Source organism: Plecotus auritus (genome assembly GCF_963455305.1).
Source record: "Plecotus auritus genome assembly, chromosome: 2".
Taxonomy (NCBI): domain Eukaryota; kingdom Metazoa; phylum Chordata; class Mammalia; order Chiroptera; family Vespertilionidae; genus Plecotus; species Plecotus auritus.
Window position 1 is genome coordinate 18,086,523 of NC_137771.1, and position 18,314 is coordinate 18,104,836.

Genomic DNA, 18,314 nt, shown 5'->3' on the forward strand with positions numbered 1-18,314 from the left:
TTCATTTAGTATAGTTAATTTACTTAATATAAATTTGTTGCTATGAAAAAAGCTCCTAGATTTATTGAATTCTGAGTCCCGCCTATGGTTGCACTGGCAGCGCCAGACCAAATGATTTCTTGAGCCCATGGGCCAGACATTCCCCACCTCTGATTTAGATGTTTCAATAGTTGTTACATAAAAAACACATAACTGATTTCCTAAATCATTAGGAACACCTAATTCTGACTTAAGAGTCAAAAACAACTTAGTGACACCCTGGCCAGTATTGCTCTGTGGTTAGACCAGTGGTCGGCAAACTCATTAGTCAACAGAGCCAAATATCAACAGTACAACGACTGAAATTTCTTTTGAGAGCCAAATTTTTTAAACTTAAACTTCTTCTAACGCCACTTCTTCAAAATAGACTCACCCAGGCCATGGTATTTTGTGGAAGAGCCGCACTCAAGGGACCAAAGAGCCGCATGTGGCTCTTGAGCCGCAGTTTGCCGACCACTGGGTTAGACAATCAGCCCTGGCACCAAAGGGCCTTGAGTTTCATTCCTGGTCAAGGGCACATACCTGGGTTGCAGGTTTGCTCCCCACCCTCTACCTTCACCCCCCATCAGGGCACATGCAGGAGCCAGTCAATGTGTCTCTCTCACATCGATGTTTCTCTCCCTCTCCCTCCCCCTTCCTTCCACTCTCTTTGAAAAGCAATGTAAAAGGTATCCTCATGTGAGGATTAACAAGAGGAAAAAAGCAACTTTATGGCACCCATCGTATAAAGTGGCCAGCACATTTGTATGAAATAGAAAAGACAGAAGTTCTAATGGACAGTCATGGAATCCTGCCCAATACAATCTCACACCTTCCTAAGTGTGCCCACCTCCTCATATCTTTATGCATCCAAATATGCTTCCTATAGTCAAGACAGGCGCTACGGAGTACTGAGTTCCACTTCCAGAACCATATTAACTAGGGGCATTAAAATCCTAGCTTTTTATACTGGTCCTGAGTATCTGTCACTCCTCATCAATCAGATCTCCACAGAAACCCTAATTACCTTAACAAATACATGGCTAAGTTATATGATTACTTGTCCCCTTTTCATGTACTATGCTCAATTTAAAAGTATGTCTCAATAGAAAAAAAAAGGTATGAGTTGATAGAAAGAACATACCAACAAGTTCTTTATTACCTCCTCAAATTATCTCCCCCTATGCCTGCCCTCCCCAAAATCTTATCAAAAGTATTTTTTAAGGTTTTCGTCTTCCCCTTCTCTTTCTGAGCAATGCAATCCAAATACATTAAGTGGCGCCAGGCAAAGCAGACATCTACTTTGTGTGGGGAATCAAGATGGCCCAGAGCAGAGTGTGAGAGCCCATCTGTAATGAAGAAAAAAAGACAGTGACAACACTGGGAGTGATGGCCAGTCACACGGTGCTAGAGCCCAAACTGGGTGAGAGGAGCATTCACACAGAAGAGGAGACCAACATGGAATGCCGAAGTAGGCTAAGGAGGGCAGCCTGGCATGGTGTGCTAGAACACAAGCAGGGGGAGACTGTTAACATTGGAGGGTAGCCCAGTGCAGGGTGTGAGAGCTCAAGAGGCACTCCCATTGAAGTAAAGCCCAATATAGGTATTTGAGACCAAGCAGGGTAAGGAGTGTCCACAAGGAAAGGTGGTCTGGCACAGGGCACAGGAGTCCAGGCAAGGACATCTCCACAAAGGAGTGGCCTAGCATGGGGTGTGGAAGCTTGGGCATGGTAAGGGAGGTGCCCAAACAGGAGGACATCCAATGCAAAAGGGCAGCCCAATGCAAGATGCTGGAGCTCTAACAGGATGTAGAGAGCATTTATGTAAAGTATGGCTGGCACAGAGAGCTAGAACCTGAGCAGAGTGAAGAGGGACTCCATGCAGAGGGGTGTGGACTCAAAGCCCACGTAAGATGAAGAGGGTAGAAAGGGTGCCTGTTTGGCAGGGAGGATGCTGCAGCCTAAAAGGAATGAAAAGAGCCCCCAGGGCGTGGAGGGTGGGCACAAAGAACCAGAACCAGGTGAGGAACATACCGCATGGAAGGATGACCTGGCATGGGAGTTTTGAGCTCAGTTGTGGAGAGAATGGTTTTGCAGTGAGGAAGCAAGGTGTTGGTGTCAGAGTGAAGTGGGATGAGGGTATTCACATAAGGGAAGGAATGGTAATGGAAGATCACTTGCATATAGGAGGATCAAATAAGTAAATACATATTAAAGATTTCTCAGTAGAGAAGGGAAATAGGAACATGGGACGGGAAAAAATCTAGACTAAACCCTGTGGTGTTGGATTAAAATTGGGTGTGAAATAGTTAATTCCAGGCTGGGTCAGGAAAAATACAAGAGTGCCTAGTAATCCAAGAATGATAAAGAATATTAAAAAGACAGGCACTCACTTGAAAGGTAACCTACTAGCCAAATTTGGGACAATTTGAGCATCAAAATAAATATCTAAATGTAACCCAGTGACTAATATAAAAAATCCCAAGTCCATACTGACAAATAAATTAATAAATTGAAACTCTGAATAAGGACAGGATATTTATAAAGTCTCAAAATACTTTCCCATAAAATACTTATTAATTACAGAAAAGAAAAAGTAACTTCATGAAAAAAACCTAGCGGGCAACTCTTATTTTTATTTTTTTAATTGATTTGAGAGATTTGTTATTCCACTTATTTATGCGTTCATTGGTTGTTTCTTGTTATGTGCCCTGACAGGGGATTGAACCCACCCCTTGGCATATCAGAACGACTCTAACCAACTGAGCTCCCCAGCCAGGGCTATTATCAGGCAACTTTTTTTTTTTAGTTAATCCTCACGGGAGGATATTTTTTTTCCATTGCTTTTCAGAGAAAGTGGAAGGGAGAGAAGGGGAAAGGCGGGGGGGGGGGGGAGGGAGGGGGAGAAAGGAAGAGAGGAAGAGAGGGGGAGAGGGGGAGAGGGGGAGAGAGAGATCTATGTGAGAGAGACACATCGACTGGTTGCCTCCCACATGCAACTGAAATCCAGGTACATGTCCTTGACAGGGAATCAAACCCATGATCCTTTGGTGCATGGGCCAATGCAGTAACCACTTAGCACACCAGTCAGGGCAAGCAGGCAACTCTTTTTTTTTTTTTTTTTTTTTCAAATTTTTATTAAGGTATTATATGTGTACATATCTTACCATTGCCCCCCCCACCCCACTCCCATACCTGCCCTCACCCCCCAATGTTTTGCATCCATTGGTTACTCTTATATGCATGCATACAAGTCCTTCAGTTAAGCAGGCAACTCTTCAAGTGATCAAGTTAACATGAATAGTAATGGAATAAATGAAAATCATGTACCAATTTTTAAAAATACGTTTTTATTAATTTTAGTGAGAGAGGAAGGGAGAAGGAGATAGAAAGATCAATGGGAGAGAATCAACATCGATCAGCTGCCTCCTGCACACCCCTCACTGAGGATCCAGCCTGTAACCTGGGCATATGCCCTGACCAGAAATTGAACCTGCAACCTCTTGGTGCATGGATTGACGCTCAAACACTATGTCACACCAGCCAGGCAATCATGTACCACTTTAGAAGTTGCAAAGACATGAATGCAGTATCACCTCTGTGATATTTCTGCCAACATTGCATAAACCTATCTAACATAAAGAAATATTAGATAAACTCAAGCTGAGAGACTTGCTACAAAATAACTGGCCTGTAATCTTCAGAAATGTCAAGGTCACAAAAGTCAAGGAAAGACTAAGGAACTCCTCCAGACTGAAGCCTAAAGAGACATGACAACTAGATATAATAGGAGATTCTTAACTGGATCTTTTTGTTATCGAGGTCATTATTGATACAATGAACAAATTTGAATGGGATCTGAGGACTTAAGATGGTTATACTGTGGTTCAGTAGGAAATGTTATTTGTAGGAAGAGCATAAAATATTCCAGGATGATGGGAAAACGTATTGACAACTAAGTTTCAAACAGTTCAAGAAAATCTTCATAGTATACTTGCAACCTTTCTGCAAATCTGAGATTATTTTAAAATAAAAATTCTTTTTTTTTTTTGTCTTTTAACTTTATTAGCATTTAAGAATGGGGAGAATGATGGGTGGCAGGGAACAAAGACTTGGGGAGCAAGTGGGAGGCACTATCTCACTCAGAACACATGGGTCCTTACATATCTTCAAGGTGGAGGATCTGAGAGAGGAGGAAAAAGATCTTCTCTCTGCTAACAACTGGTAACTCAGGGAGAAACTCTGGGGCCAATGACAGGAGGAAGCAGGGTGGTACTGCTCCCACCAAGGGGTCAACTTCTAGACCTAAGTAGCTGTGGCCCCAGTGAGAGGAATTACCTGGGGACTGTGCTAAGACATGGCTGGGCAGGGGCTGTGCAGACCAGGTCAGCCAGAATTAGTCAGTCAGTCAGTATCCATGCCCCTCCCTCACTAATCCCCATAGGCCTCAGATAGGGACAATTCTAATCAGTGGCTCCTGCCTTTGAAAAACAGAAATAATGCCCTGGCCAGTGCGGCTCAGTTAGCTGAGCATCATGCCATGCACTGGGAGATCACTGGTTCCATTCCCATCCCGGCACATGGCTGGGGTGCAGGCTCCACCCATTACGAGGGAGGCAGCCAAATGATGTTTCTCTCTCCCTCTCCCTTCCTCTCTAAAAATAAAAACGTGTTTAAAAGAAACTACGAATTAAAAAAAAAAAAATACAGAAACAATGGATGAACCTTGAAAATAACGTAAGTGAACTAAGCCAGACATAAAGAACAAATGTATGATTCCACTTATGTGAGGTACCTAGAATAGGCAAATTCATAGACAGAAAGCAGAACAGAGGTTACCAAGGTACTGGGGGTTGGAGGAATGAGAAGTTCTTGTTTAATGGGCTTGGGATTCCTGTTTTAAATGATGAAAAAGTTCTAGAAATAGATGGTGATGATGGTTGCACAACACTAAACATACTAAATGCCACTGGACTCTATACCTACAATTGGTTAAAATGGTTACTTTTATATTATGTATCTTTCACCACAATAAAGAGTTTTTTATAAATGCTCCGTAAGTGTTATTTTTATGTTAACAATCTTCATTTCAATTTATAATTGTGAATAATTAGAAGCTAATTTAAAAATCTTACAATAAAATAATTGTTTAGAGACTTTTAACATGTTGCAAAACTATATTTTATGTAACAACGCATTTAAAATAGCATAAAGTAATAAATAAGTAGCATGAAGTATCTATATGATCCTCCTTATTTTTAAACTAGAGGCCCGGTGCATGAAAATCGTGCACGGGGGCGGGGCAGGGGGGCCCTCAGCCCAGCCTGTGACCTCTCGCACTCTGTGACCCCTAAGGGGATAGCCAGCAGGCAGACATCCCTCTCACAGTCGGGGACCCCTGGCTCCTTACCGCCCACCTGCTCACTGCTCGGCTTGCTGCTCCTTAGCACTGCTGCAGAGGCGGGAGAGGCTCCTGCCACCGCTGCTGCACTCGCCAGCCATGAGCCCGGCTTCTGGCTGAGCTGTACTCCCCAGGGGGAGCACACTGACCACCAGTGGGCAGCTCCTTATTTGAGCATCTGCCCCCTGGTGGTCAGTGCACATCATAGCACCAGTTGTTCTGGTCATTCTGCCATAACGGTCACTTAGGCTTTCATTATATGGATAAAACTATTAAAACGTATGAAAATAAACAGTAAAGAGTAGCTAGAATTTCTCTTAGGGAGAATTATACACGAATGTTTATCCTTGCTTTTTTTATATTTCAAATTTTAGTAAGAAATATTATAAATATTACAAAACTAAGGAAACCCAAAAACTGTAACTCCTTGTCTAAAATCTTGTGATCATTTTTTGGTTGTTGGGATTTTTCATATTTTTTTAAATTGTGGTGAAACAGAAAATTTAAACAAGCAAATTAAACCGAAGATCCGAAATTTATCAAAGCTAGCTATCCCTTTACATCTGAAAATAAACCCATATATATTTGGGTTGCTTAAAGATGATGGAGAATATCTGACAGAGCAAAGACTATCTCATTTTCCTTAACATGCTACCTCTCAGGTTCTGCTCACAATAAAACCATCCAAGTTCAATTCCAACTATAACACAAATTAGTTGTGTGTTCTGATTAAGTCTGCCTTCAACTATGCAAAACTCCCCGTCATGACACCACAGCAACATCAGACAGCTCACCTCAAATGGGTTCAAATTGAAGTAGGAGGAACCAGGACGGGTCAATCTTTCAATCTGATTTTTGGATGTTAGAACTGAATCTCTTTTCTCTATTTGTTTCACCTAAAATAAAAGAGATAAGAACTTCATTAGTAGAGGTCAAAAATAAATTCTGAATTGTCACCTTAACAAGCTATTTTACTAACCACTTTGAGGAATAATTACAACAGCTACCATCTGCTGAATTTTAATAATATGAAAACTTTACACATATTTATTCCTCTCAACAATCCTACACAGTAAATACTATCATCCCCATTCTACAGATAAAAAAACTGAGACTTAGAGAAATTAACTGAGTTCTTCCCAATTACCCAACTTATAAGAATTTTAATCTTAACAGTTTGATTCCAGAGCAACCATTCAGAGATTCAAAGTCATATCCACCACCTTCAGTTACCACTCTAATGATAGAAGATGTACTCAAGTGTGTTCATACTTAATTTAGAACTTTTTAAAAGAAAAAATACAAGTACACTGAAATATATATTAAAGGCACCATTAAAAAAGTTACGTGGGAGAGAGCAAATAACTCTGCCTACCTAACTCTAACAGAGTTAGAAAAATTCCTGGCCCGAAGACAATTCGAAGGAGAACAGGCACCAGGTAGTCCCAGGAAAACACCCTTGGTGCCACTATCGGAATTGGAATGCTGGCTGAAATGAATGTCTGGTATATTATTTACCATCTTTATTCCTCTGATCAAATGAGTTTGGGAAGAATTTCAACAACATAAAAAGCCATTCCTTCTCAGCATCTTCCCTCTTCACTCTCTTTAAAATAGCATGCCACTTCCCCACTCCCCCACCTTCTTTCTCAGGCTTATTTTTCCTCATAGCACTTAAATCACTACCTGACATTATATTGTATATATGTTTGTTTACTGTTTATCCTTCTCTATAGAAGGCAAGCTCTATGAAATGAAGACAGGCTTTTTCTCTCTGCTGTTCGTTACCATATCTGCAGCACATAAACAGCACACTACTTCATGTCAGGTGCTCAACAGACATTGAATGACGATTGAAGGGTCCTCCTTTACGTGTTTTCTCTCATTGAATTCAAACAAACCAGATCTGCTTTTTTCTTTTCTTTTCTTTTCTTTTCTTTTCTTTGTAAACTAAGAGTTGGTAAGTGAAACAAGTTCCATTATAACTGCTGAACACTTTCACTTGAATCAGGCATTTCAAAAGGACAGACTATAAAGGATGTGCTAATTTCCGTATTTAAATGTAATTCTTGGGAGAAACTACTTAACACACTGTTACAAAACAGCAAAGACAAAAGATGAACGTGACATGGTGCTTCACTCTGAGTAGCTCACAGCCTGGTGAGGAGCAACTCTAATCCTCAAATCCACGCCAACTTAATGAGCTCCATCTTCAGCCTGAAGTCTTAGAGAGATGCTGCTGCTTATGAAACTCCTTCTTATATATTTACTCCATTAACCCTCATAAAAACTCGTTTTAATAGTAATTCGTTTTACAGACATGGAAATGAGATCTGCAAAATCACTGCCTTGAGAGAATTCAGTAACTGCCATGCACGAATCCAATCCGAGGTCCTCTGACTCCAAATGGTATGCTTTTCCTTCATTTATTCATTCATTAACTTGCTCAACAAATATTTACTGAGTAACCATATGTAGTAGGTGCTGGAAATGCGATAGTAAACGAAGCTCAGATCAAACGGACTCCTGTCCTAACATGATACAAGCTGTTACAAATTATTTCATCTCCCTAAACCTCAGGTTTGTCATCTGTAAAATGGAGGTGCCCACCTGGTATGACGCATGGTGCCTGGCATTCGCGAATGGCATAAATAACCACTAATACAATTCATTACAGAGGACTATGTAGAGAGTGCTTACGTTTAAAAATAAAAACGGGGGCCAGGACGGTTAAGTCGCCCCCAGGAAGGCCAGCCCCAACTCCGCGGACTTGGGAGCTCTACGCACGCCCAGATACTTCGTTGGCCAGAATCGCCATCTACCCGCAGAAGTCGGGCCCCGACCCCTTTTTCATTGCCCAGGGGATCCCCCAGCAGCTATCAGAGAGAGACGCACACACACCCCTAACCCCGCGCCGCCCCGAAGGCCAAACAGGAGGAGCCGCCCAACGGTCCAGGCCAGGAGGACCCCTGCCTTCGCCGGACGGGAGAGTAGGCCCAGGAGGGGTCGCCCGGGTGTCATTACTCATCCCTCGTGGTTCACCTCACTGTAGAAGGTCATAAATGCCTCCTCTGTACTGCCTCCGCCGCCCGAAGCCCCGCTCTCTCCAGAAGCCGCCATTTTCCCGGGCCCAGCCACCACGTGACTCTTCTGCGCAGGCGCTGCTTCACGTGATTCTTACAGGCCCACCTCTAGCCTCGCCTCCTTCCTAGGGACCCTAAGGGGCTCAGAGCCCGGCCTGACACCGCTAACTGGAGACTCTTTTTTTTTTTTTTTTTTTTTTTTTTAAGTTAGGGTGAAACACATATGACATACAATTAACCGTTTTAAAGTGAACAACTCATTGGCCTTTAGTATATTCACAGTGTTGTGCAACCACCACCTCTATCTAGTTCCACAGCTTCATCACCCCAAAAGCGTATCTGGCACCAATTAAGCCGTTTCTCCCACTCCCCTTACTTCCCAAACCCGGACAACCTCTCCCATTCCCCTTACTTCCCAAACCCGGACAACCATTCTATGTTCTGTTTCTATAGATTTACATATTCTGGACATTTCATATGAATGCAGCCATACAATATGTGACCTATTGTGTCTGCCTTCTTTCAACTTCGCAAGTTTTCAAGGTTCATCTAAGGCAGTGGTCGGCAAACTCATTAGTGAACAGAGCCAAACATCAACAGTACAACGATTGAAATTTCTTTTGAGAGCCGAAAACCGACTTCTGCGCATGGGCCACGAAGTTTCAATCGCACTGTACTTGCGCGCCCGCACGTGGTATTTTGTGGAAGAGCCACACTCGAGGGGCCAAAGAGCCGCATGTGGCTCGTGAGCCGCAGTTTTCTGACTACCGATCTAAGGTATTGCATGTATCATTACTTCATTACTTTTTGTGGTTGAATAATATTCCACTGTTCTTTTATTCATTCATCAGTTGATGTACATTTGGGTTGTTTCCATCTTTTGGCTGTTGTGATAGTAGTACTGCTATGAACCTGAAGCTACATGTATTTATTCGAGTACCAATTTTCTATTGGGGGGCGGGGGAGTAGGTGTATATACCAAATACCTAAAGTGAAATTGCTGAATCATATGGAAATTCTATATTTAACTTTTGAGCAACTGCCAAGCTGTTTTCCACAGCAGCTGAAACATTTTATATTCCCAACAGCAATGTTGAAATTTTACAATTTCTCTCCTTTTTTATTATAGTCATCCTAGTGCCTATGGATCTTTTACAAAAACTCTGTAAGACCCTCCACTGGATGCCCAGCCTAGGAGATAATCAAGAAACAGCAATATGAGAAGTAGAAACAGAGTTTCTGAAAGTGGAATGGTACTTAAAGATCATCTAGAAACACACCAAATTATTATCACCAGGTAGGAATTATAAATGATTATTATTTCTACCCTGCTTTTGTCTTTTTCCAAATTATCTGCAATGAACATTTGAAAATGTGCCCCACAGCAATTTTCTCCCAAGTCATACAAACCAGGACTGGCATTTTTCCAACCAAAAGATGATTAATAAAAATAGTTCTACCATTTCATAGAAAACAAAGAAGTGTTATAATTATGAGAAACATAGGTAATCTGGCCTAACTCTCTCATCTACAGGAGAAAAAAACTGAGTCCAGAGAGAAAATATGACATAGGCAGGCAAAGGCTATATAAACTACTATTTTCTTGTTCATATTTGTTCATGGCTGAAGGAATGTCAAGGCAAAGCCTTCCCTAGACTCCTACTTATGCTCTTCATTGCACCACACCATTTGATAACATATTCATTCATTTTACAAATATTAATTTAATGCCTATTTGATCACGACTCTGGTAACTTCAGAAAGTGAAAAGTGCAAAGAGAGAGAAAGAACAAAACAGGGAACTATGATAGAATGCTTAAGGAGATCAGGGATGATTTCTTTGAGGTGACACTTAAGCTGAGACTTTATAGTGAAATGGCAATGCAACAAAAGCACATTGATACCTCTTAAGAGACCAAATATATATACAACATTTTTACCCACAACCCAACTAAGTCCGGGTATCTTGGACATAGATATCCACACTCCAATTCCTATAGCATCTTACCAATCTTTTTTTATCTTACTATTCTTATAGCATCTTTGCTGTTGTTAATCTCACCAGAGGATATTTTTTCCATTGATTTGAGTAAGAGTAGTAGGGAGGGGGAGAGAGAAACATCCCAAAGGTGCCCCCACTAGGGGGGAGGGGGGTGCAACCTTGAATCCAGGCACCTGTTCCCTTTTTTTTTTTTTTTTTTTTTTAATATATTTTATTGACACTTTACAGAGAGGAAGGGAGAGGGATAGAGAGCTAGAAACATGGATCAGCTGCCTCCCGCACACCCTCCACTGGGGATGTGCCCGCAACCAAGGTACATGCCCTTGACCGGAATCGAACCCGGGACCCTTCAGTCTGCAGGCCAACGCTCCATCCACTGAGCCAAACCGGTTTCGGCAAGGCACCTGTTCCCTTGACTGGGGATCGAACACGTGACCCTTGAGTACATGGGCCCCACGCTCTAACCACTGAACTACCGGCCAAGGCTCGTATAGTATCTTATTGACCCTAGCGGTCCAGGAAAGGGAAGGTTGCCTTTGGGTGTTTAACAATAATAAACTTGGGATTGGAATCGTGGGGTGAGGGGTGGATGCCACGCTTCAATCTAATGGCTTCTGACCCTCCCTCGCCCGGGACTCGCCTCCAACGTCCTCCATTTTTGTTTTTCTATCCTTTGGCCCAGGAGACCTTGCTAGGGGTTGGCTAAGAATAGGCCCGCCTCCTGCTCAGGATTCGCCGCGAACTCCAGCAATCCCGCCTCCCCCCTTTCATGATTCGCTTCTCCCGAGTTCATCCCGCCTCTCCATGGAAAAGATTGGTCGCCGGCCGTCAGCGCCGTTAGCACCCACGGGAGTCTGCACCTCTGTGTCCGGAGCTGCGCGGCATTGACAACCATGGCAGTCTCGGCGTCGGCGGCGCGGCTGCGGCTCGGAGTGCGGGGAGTGAGGGCCATGCAAGCCGGAGGCTTCGGCTGCGAACGGGTAGGCCCGCGGCAGTGGCCGCTGCCCCAGCCCTGAGCGCGGACGCCTCTCCCCGCCCCCCGCACCTTTCCCAATGTCACGTCTCTCTCCGCAGTCAGCTAATTTCAGCTCGGACGCGGGCGCGATCAGGGAAGCCGGTGGGACCTTCGCAAAAAAAGAGAAGGCTGAAGAGGAACGATACTTCCGGTGAGGCCCCTGGGGCGGAGTCCAGCCCTAGATCTCGCAAAGCCTTCCTTCCCGGCCTTCTTAAACTTCCAATCGCCCTACCCACCCCTCCCCGGTGCCAGGTCGCCCCATCCCCCCAGCAGAGCTCCCGGGTTCCGGAACCCATTACACCCTTGCTCCTAGTGACCTGCTGAATAGTACCAGGGCCCCCAATCCAAGCCATTTCCACCTGCGCTTCTCCATTACTCTCAAGCCACGGCCCAATTCTTCCAGAATCATTTACCATCCCCACCCGTGGAGTTCTTCCCAGATCGTTCAAAACGCCGCCAGATCCTTTGCATTGTCTGGATCCAACCGCCCAATACTGGCAGACCCTCTGAGTTTGCTCCCTGCGCCAACACCCAATATATATCCTTCTATGATGTTTTCTCGTCCACACGCCTTAGCTTTGCTAGCCCCTGAAGGATGGATCCCCTGAGACCTCCGAAGGCCTAACTTGGCCAGAGCGAGTGGGTTATATAGGAGCTGAGTGCTCTAAATTTGAAATTCCCTTCCTCATTTCCTGGAGACTTTGGCCGGCTCCGCCCAGTATAGAGTGGGGCCTGGCTGGTGTGGCCCAGTGGTTGAGCATCACCTATAAACCCGGAGGTCACCATTCGATTCCCGGTCAGGGCACATGCCCAGGTGACAGGCTCTATCCCCAGAGGGGGGCGTACAGGAGGCAGCCGATCAATGATTCTATCATTGACGTTTCTTTATCTCCCTCTCCTTTCCTCTCTGAAATAAATAAAAAATATATATTTTTTAAAAGAGTATGGAGTGGGGCCCTAGCTGGTTTGGCTAAGTGGATAGAGCCTGTGGAGAGCGACTGGCATGCGGACCGGGTCCGGAAGGGGCAGTACCTTGGTTGCAGGCTCCTCCCCGCCAGGGTCCTGGCCCGAGCTTATGCAGGAGGCAACACATGGATGTTTCTCTCTTTCTCTCTCTCCACTCGTCCTAAAAATCAATGGAAAAATATCCCCTGGTGAGGATTAACAAAAAACAAACAAACAGTGGGCTGGGCCTCTACATTTTTACCAACACTGAGTTATCTTTTACTGACTTCTCTGCACAGTAAGGAATAGTGTAGAACTTATCTCTGCTTCTCCTTTGGCCATCTTTTCACTTCTGCCTTCTCTTCCTCACTCTTAAGAATTATCACCTCAGCCCTGGCCCCTTTGGCTCAGTGGATAGATTGTCGGCCTGCAGACTCAAGGGTCCCAGGTTCGATTCCGGTCAAGGGCATGTACCTTGGTTGCAGGCACATCCCCAGTAGGGAGTGTGCAGGAGGCAGCTGATCAATATTTCTCTCTCATCGATGTTTCTAACTCTCTATTCCTCTCCTTTCCTCTCTGTAAAAAAAATCAATAAAATATATTTAAAAAAAAGAAAGAAGCCGAAACCGGTTTGGCTCAGTGGATAGAGCGTCCGCCTGCGGACTGAAGGGTCCCGGGTTCGATTCCGGTCAAGGGCATGTACCTTGGTTGCGGGCACATCCCCGGTGGGGGCTGTGCACGAGGCAGCTGATCGATGTTTCTCTTTCATCGATGTTTCTGGCTCTCTATCCCTCTCCCTTCCTCTCTGTAAAATATCAATAAAATATATTTTAAAAAAATTAAAAAAGAAAGAAAGAAAAGTCTTTCCCTGATGCTGTGTACCACCCTATAAAAAAAAAAAAAAAGAATTGTCACCTTGGCCCTGGCCAGTGTGGCTCAGTTGGTTAAGCCTCGCCCATGCTTGTTAAGGTTGCTGATTTCCATTCCCAGTCAGGGCACATGCTGGGGTTGTGGGCTCTTAAATGAATGTTTCTCTCTTCTCCCTTCCTCTTTCTCTGTAAAAATCAATAAACTATTCTTAAAGAAAAAAAAAAAGAATTATCACCATGGCCCTTGTCATACCAGAAAGCCAAAGTACAGCCCCCTACTTGGGCTCCTATATATTTTTAAATATATTTTTTTTTATTTCAGACAGGAAGAGAGAGAGAGAAAGAAACATCAATGATGAGAATCACTGCTCTGCCCTAGCCAGTTTGGCTCGGTGGATAGAGCATTGGCCTGTGGACTGAAGGGTCCCAGGTTCGATTCTGGTCAAGGGCACATGCCCGGGTTGCAGGCTCGATCCCCAGTGGGAGGCATGCGGGAGGCAGCCAATCAATGATTCTCTCTCATCACTGATGTTTCTATCTCTTCCTCTTCCTTCCTCTCTGAAATCAATAAAAAAATACATTTTAAAAATAAAAAGAGCCCTAACCAGTTTGGCTCAGTGGATAGAGCGTCGGCCTGCGGACTGAAAGGTCCCAGGTTCGATTCGGGTCAAGGGCATGTACCTTGGTTGCGGGCACATCCCAGTAGGAGGTGTGCAGGAGGCAGCTGATCGGTGTTTCTCTCTATCCCTCTCCCTTCCTCTCTAAAAAATCAATAAATTATTTTTTTTTAAAAAAAGATTCATTGATCGGCTGCCTCCTGCACGTCCCCTACTTGGGATCGAGTAATGCTCTATCCACTGAGCCAGACTAGCTAGGGCTCTCTCTCTCTCTTTTTTTTTTAATCCTCACCTGAAGATGTTTTTATTAGTTTTTTGTTTGTTTGTTTTTAGAGAAAGATCAAAGTGAGAGAAACATTGACCAGTTGCCTCCCATACACACTGCAACACAGATTTGAACCCACAACCTAGATATGTGCCCTGACCAGGAAGCAAACCCGCAACCTTTCCATGTACAGGACAACATTCCAACCAACTGAGCCACCCAGCCAGGGCTATATTGTTTCTAAATTGGACTGCCGAGTACTGCAAGAGGCCCCTTCTCCCCCCCCTCCCCCCTTTTTGGCCTTTACGGTGGGCCATGCATTTCTCTAGGCAAAGAAAGCTCTAGGTAAATTAGGATAGATTGCAAATATTTGTCCTTGAACTATACCCCTTTGTCTACTCATTTCCCCAAAAAGGGATTCTGTTCTCTTGGTTATTCCTCTAATAAGGTATTGGGGACATACGTCACACCTCTCTGGAGTTTTCTGCTCTAAAGAGGAATGTAAAAGGAATAGCTCATGAATGATGGAATTTCAGGCACTAGCACCAGAAAAAATGGAATCATTTTGATCATTTCCTAAAGATGGATACATGTTACGGTGGAGTATTCTTTCACTAGTGGGGCTTGAGGAGGTAGAAGAGGATGACCAGCCAGACTCCCATGGGACTGGGACTCCTTTGCCTTAGGTATTGTAGGTTATGCTTAAAGATCTCTTTGGAGTGATGGATTAGGATTAAACCCAGAGCCACTGTTTACTTGTAGAGAGCGGACTAAAGAACAACTGGCAGCCTTGAAGAAACACCATGAAGAAGAGATCACTCATCATAAAAAGGAGATTGAGCGTCTGCAGAAAGAAATTGAGCGGCACAAGCAGAACATCAAGAAACTGAAAGATCATGCTGATGATTAAGTGCACGCAGTTCCCCATAGAATGGCTACATAATGTCCACTTCTGTGAAGACATAGTTCTGGTAACTAATATCTATCTATGCTGCCAACAGATTATAATAAATTGTGATCAGTGAACTGTGTCTAATGCCTTCTACCGCCTGGAGAGGGGTGGGGGAACAGTAAATGCTAAAATATGTCAGACAGGGTATCTGCAATAGGGAGCTTAAAGACAAAGCACAGCATGATAAGAGCTGTGTCACATGGGGAGAATTGGGGGAGGCAGGTGTGACATAGGGAGAGGCCCCTTTCCCTGTCTGAGTCAGAGGTTCAGAGAAAGCTTGAAGGGTAAACCCCAATCAAGGTCAAGAGCAGCCTGGAAAACAGATGAGTAGTTGCTTAAAAGATACAATTCAAGGAACCATCAGTCCATTTTGCATTTATAAGATGGATTAGAGAACTCTTCATATGAACTAGTTATCCTTGTTCTAATTATTTTTGTGCAGATTGAGAGAACTGGAATTAGAAATGACGTGTTGCCTATGGTTAGTAAATTAGAGTTGAAATTTGGCATCTAGGGTTTTTGATTTCTAATCCAAGTCTATTAATAGCAGAGAATCACAATTATATCCTAGGTTATATTTTGCTCCATCGAGCTTGCTCTTGATTCAAAATAGACTTTAACAAACCAGTAGTGTAACTCCTCTAAGCCAAAACAAAAATTTATTTTTGAAGTGATTTTTAGGGCCATTGGCAAGACATTTTCAATTCAACAATTCAATAGATCATTTGCCCCAGAATTACTATGAAAAATTTGTTGCAAGACCCTATTATTACTTGTACACAAAGGCCTTTAGGGCCATTGAATAATAAAACCTTGGACAAGTCATTGACCCTGCTCTTGCAGACAAGACACTAGATGGCCATTTCCAAAACACTTGTCCATGATGCTGCTGATGGAAAGTTTGTAAATAGTCCCGAGGTATAAGTACTGAGATTCAAGTGGCCAGTAACAAAATGACCTCCAAGACGAAGTACAGGAAATGATCATGCTAAGATCACATGCCTTTTTAAAAATTTTACAACAGTACAAAATTTGGAAAGTTTACAAATGACATAAGGAACAAGTAACATCTTCCATTTTGCTTTTTAAGAAAATCCTCACCCAAGGATATGTTTTTACTGATTTTAGAGAAAGGGGAAGGTTGCCTCCTGTGTGTGCCCAACCAGGGATCGAATCCAAAAACCTAGGCCTGTTCCCCATCCGAAAATCAAACTGGCAGCCTTTCAGTGCTCCAACCAACTGAACCACACAATCAGGATCATTTTGCTTTTTTTTTTTTTTACTAAAATTATAAAGGCATACAAAATCCCCTAAGAGTCTATTGATGATTGGATAAAGCAAGCAAAAGCTGAAACTTTTAATATATTTTATTGATTTTTTACAGAGAGGAAGGGAGAGGGATAGAGAGTTAGAAACATCGATGAGAGAGAAACATCGATCAGCTGCCTCCTGCACACCTCCCACTGGGGATGTGCCTGCAACCAAGGTACGTGCCCTTGACCGGAATCGAACCTGGGACCTTTCAGTCCGCAGGCTGACGCTCTATCCACTGAGCCAAACCGATTTTGGCAAAAGCTGAAACTTTTAAGATGAAGATGAAGAATCAACATGAATTCTTAAAGAAGTAAAATAAGTTTTGGAGCAGCCTAATTTAAAACTAGCAAATGTCCATGATCCAGCAGCATCTGGGAAATTTGTTAGAAATGGAAATTCTCAGGCCCTATCACAGACTTGCTGAGACTGAGGGTGGGACCCAGCAATCTTAACAAGCTCCCCCAGGGGATTCTGATTTGCACTAAAGTTTGAGGACCACAATACTACAAATACAATAGTTCTGAAATTTGCTGGCCTTGGGCATAGAACACTTTTGTAAAGGCATTTTATTAAATATAATAATGATACCTACTTAGTTCTTTTTTTTAATTGAATTTATTGGGGTGACATTGGTTAATAAAATTATATAGGTTTCAGATATACAATTCTGCAATACATCGTCTGTATAGTGTATTGTGTATTTACCACCCCGAGACAAGTATCCTTCCATCACCATAATATAGTTCTTAATATGAAAGCTACTTGAGGATATGAAAATTAAAGTATATTAAGCATTATTCTTGTACAAAACATGAACATTTTTTTTTATCTTTTTTAAATTGATTTTAGGGAGAAACATTGATTTGTTGTTCTACTTATGATTTTATTGGTTGATGCTTCTATGTGCCCTGACAAGGGATCGAACCTGCAACCTTGGTATTATATCAGAACAACACTAACCAACTGAGTTACCCTGGCCTGGAATAACATTAACATTTTAGAACATAGCCTTCCATAGAATACAATTTGGAAAATACTGTACTGATTTATTGCATTAGTTTAAATTCTGTTACTTTACAAGTAACAGAAACCAGCACTGGCTGGCTTAAGAAAGAGGAAAAATAATTTATTAAAAGAACAGGGGCTATTGTTTCAGAAACTCAAGAAGACTTGAACACACAAAACTTGGAAAAGGCAGGGACCAGAGAACTCCACGAGCAGATCTGTCTAAACAGCTTCCTAACCACCTGTGTCAGAATCATCGGGGCCAGCCCAGCTGAGAGTCTCAATGGTTGAGAGTCAACCTATGAACGGTTAGATTCCTGGTCAGGGCACATGCCCAGGTTGTGGGCGCCATACCCAGTGTGGGGCATGCAGGAGGCAGCCAATCAATGATCTCTCTCATCATTGATGTTTCTATCTCTCCCTCTCCTTTCTTCTCTAGAATGAATAAAAATGTGTTTAAAAAAATCATGGGGCCATTTAAAAAATAAATATTTCAATGGAATTTCACACAATGAACTTAACAATTGCACAACAATTTATATTTATGGAGTACTTTACAAATACTTGACTCATTAAATCTCATTATATTTCTGGCAAATGTGCCCATACCATTAGTTTAATTTCATAACCAAAGTAACTGAAGCAGGGGACGGTGAAGTAATTTTTCAAGGTCGCACAACCAGGCTTGTGCTGAGCCCAGACTTGACTTCAGAACTCCTAGTCCCACAATCTCGAGTTGCAGTTCCAGTGTTGTGGTTCAGCTGCCTATTAGCTCCCTCCTCAATGTGAGACAGGTCAGGGAGCTTGCCTAGACATCTGGGGGTAGGTG

At 43.1% G+C, this 18,314-nt stretch overlaps 2 protein-coding genes across 3 annotated transcripts in view; one reads left to right on the top strand and one right to left on the bottom strand.

Annotated features, from left to right (window-relative positions):
* The window catches only part of DNAJC8 (DnaJ heat shock protein family (Hsp40) member C8), a 32,133-nt gene extending 23,549 nt beyond the window's left edge, over positions 1–8,584 (bottom strand). Inside the window, exons 1-2 of one of the 2 annotated variants that reach the window (XM_080658215.1) lie at positions 8,461–8,584; positions 6,213–6,314 (exon numbers count right to left, since the gene is read on the bottom strand). In XM_080658215.1, coding sequence (XP_080514341.1) covers positions 6,213–6,314; positions 8,461–8,538 — 180 coding nt within the window. In that variant the 5' untranslated portion in view covers positions 8,539–8,584. Of the gene's footprint in view, positions 1–6,212; positions 6,315–8,319 lie in introns of both variants that reach the window. The other variant, XM_080658214.1, reaches the window with a different exon arrangement.
* Positions 8,585–11,305: 2,721 nt separating this feature from the next.
* Positions 11,306–15,240, top strand: ATP5IF1 (ATP synthase inhibitory factor subunit 1). The gene is made up of 3 exons (XM_080658216.1): positions 11,306–11,483; positions 11,578–11,669; positions 14,977–15,240. Exons 1-3 carry the CDS (start codon positions 11,397–11,399, stop codon positions 15,122–15,124), a joined length of 327 nt encoding a protein of 108 aa, XP_080514342.1. The 5' UTR covers positions 11,306–11,396; the 3' UTR covers positions 15,125–15,240.
* Positions 15,241–18,314: the final 3,074 nt, after the last annotated feature.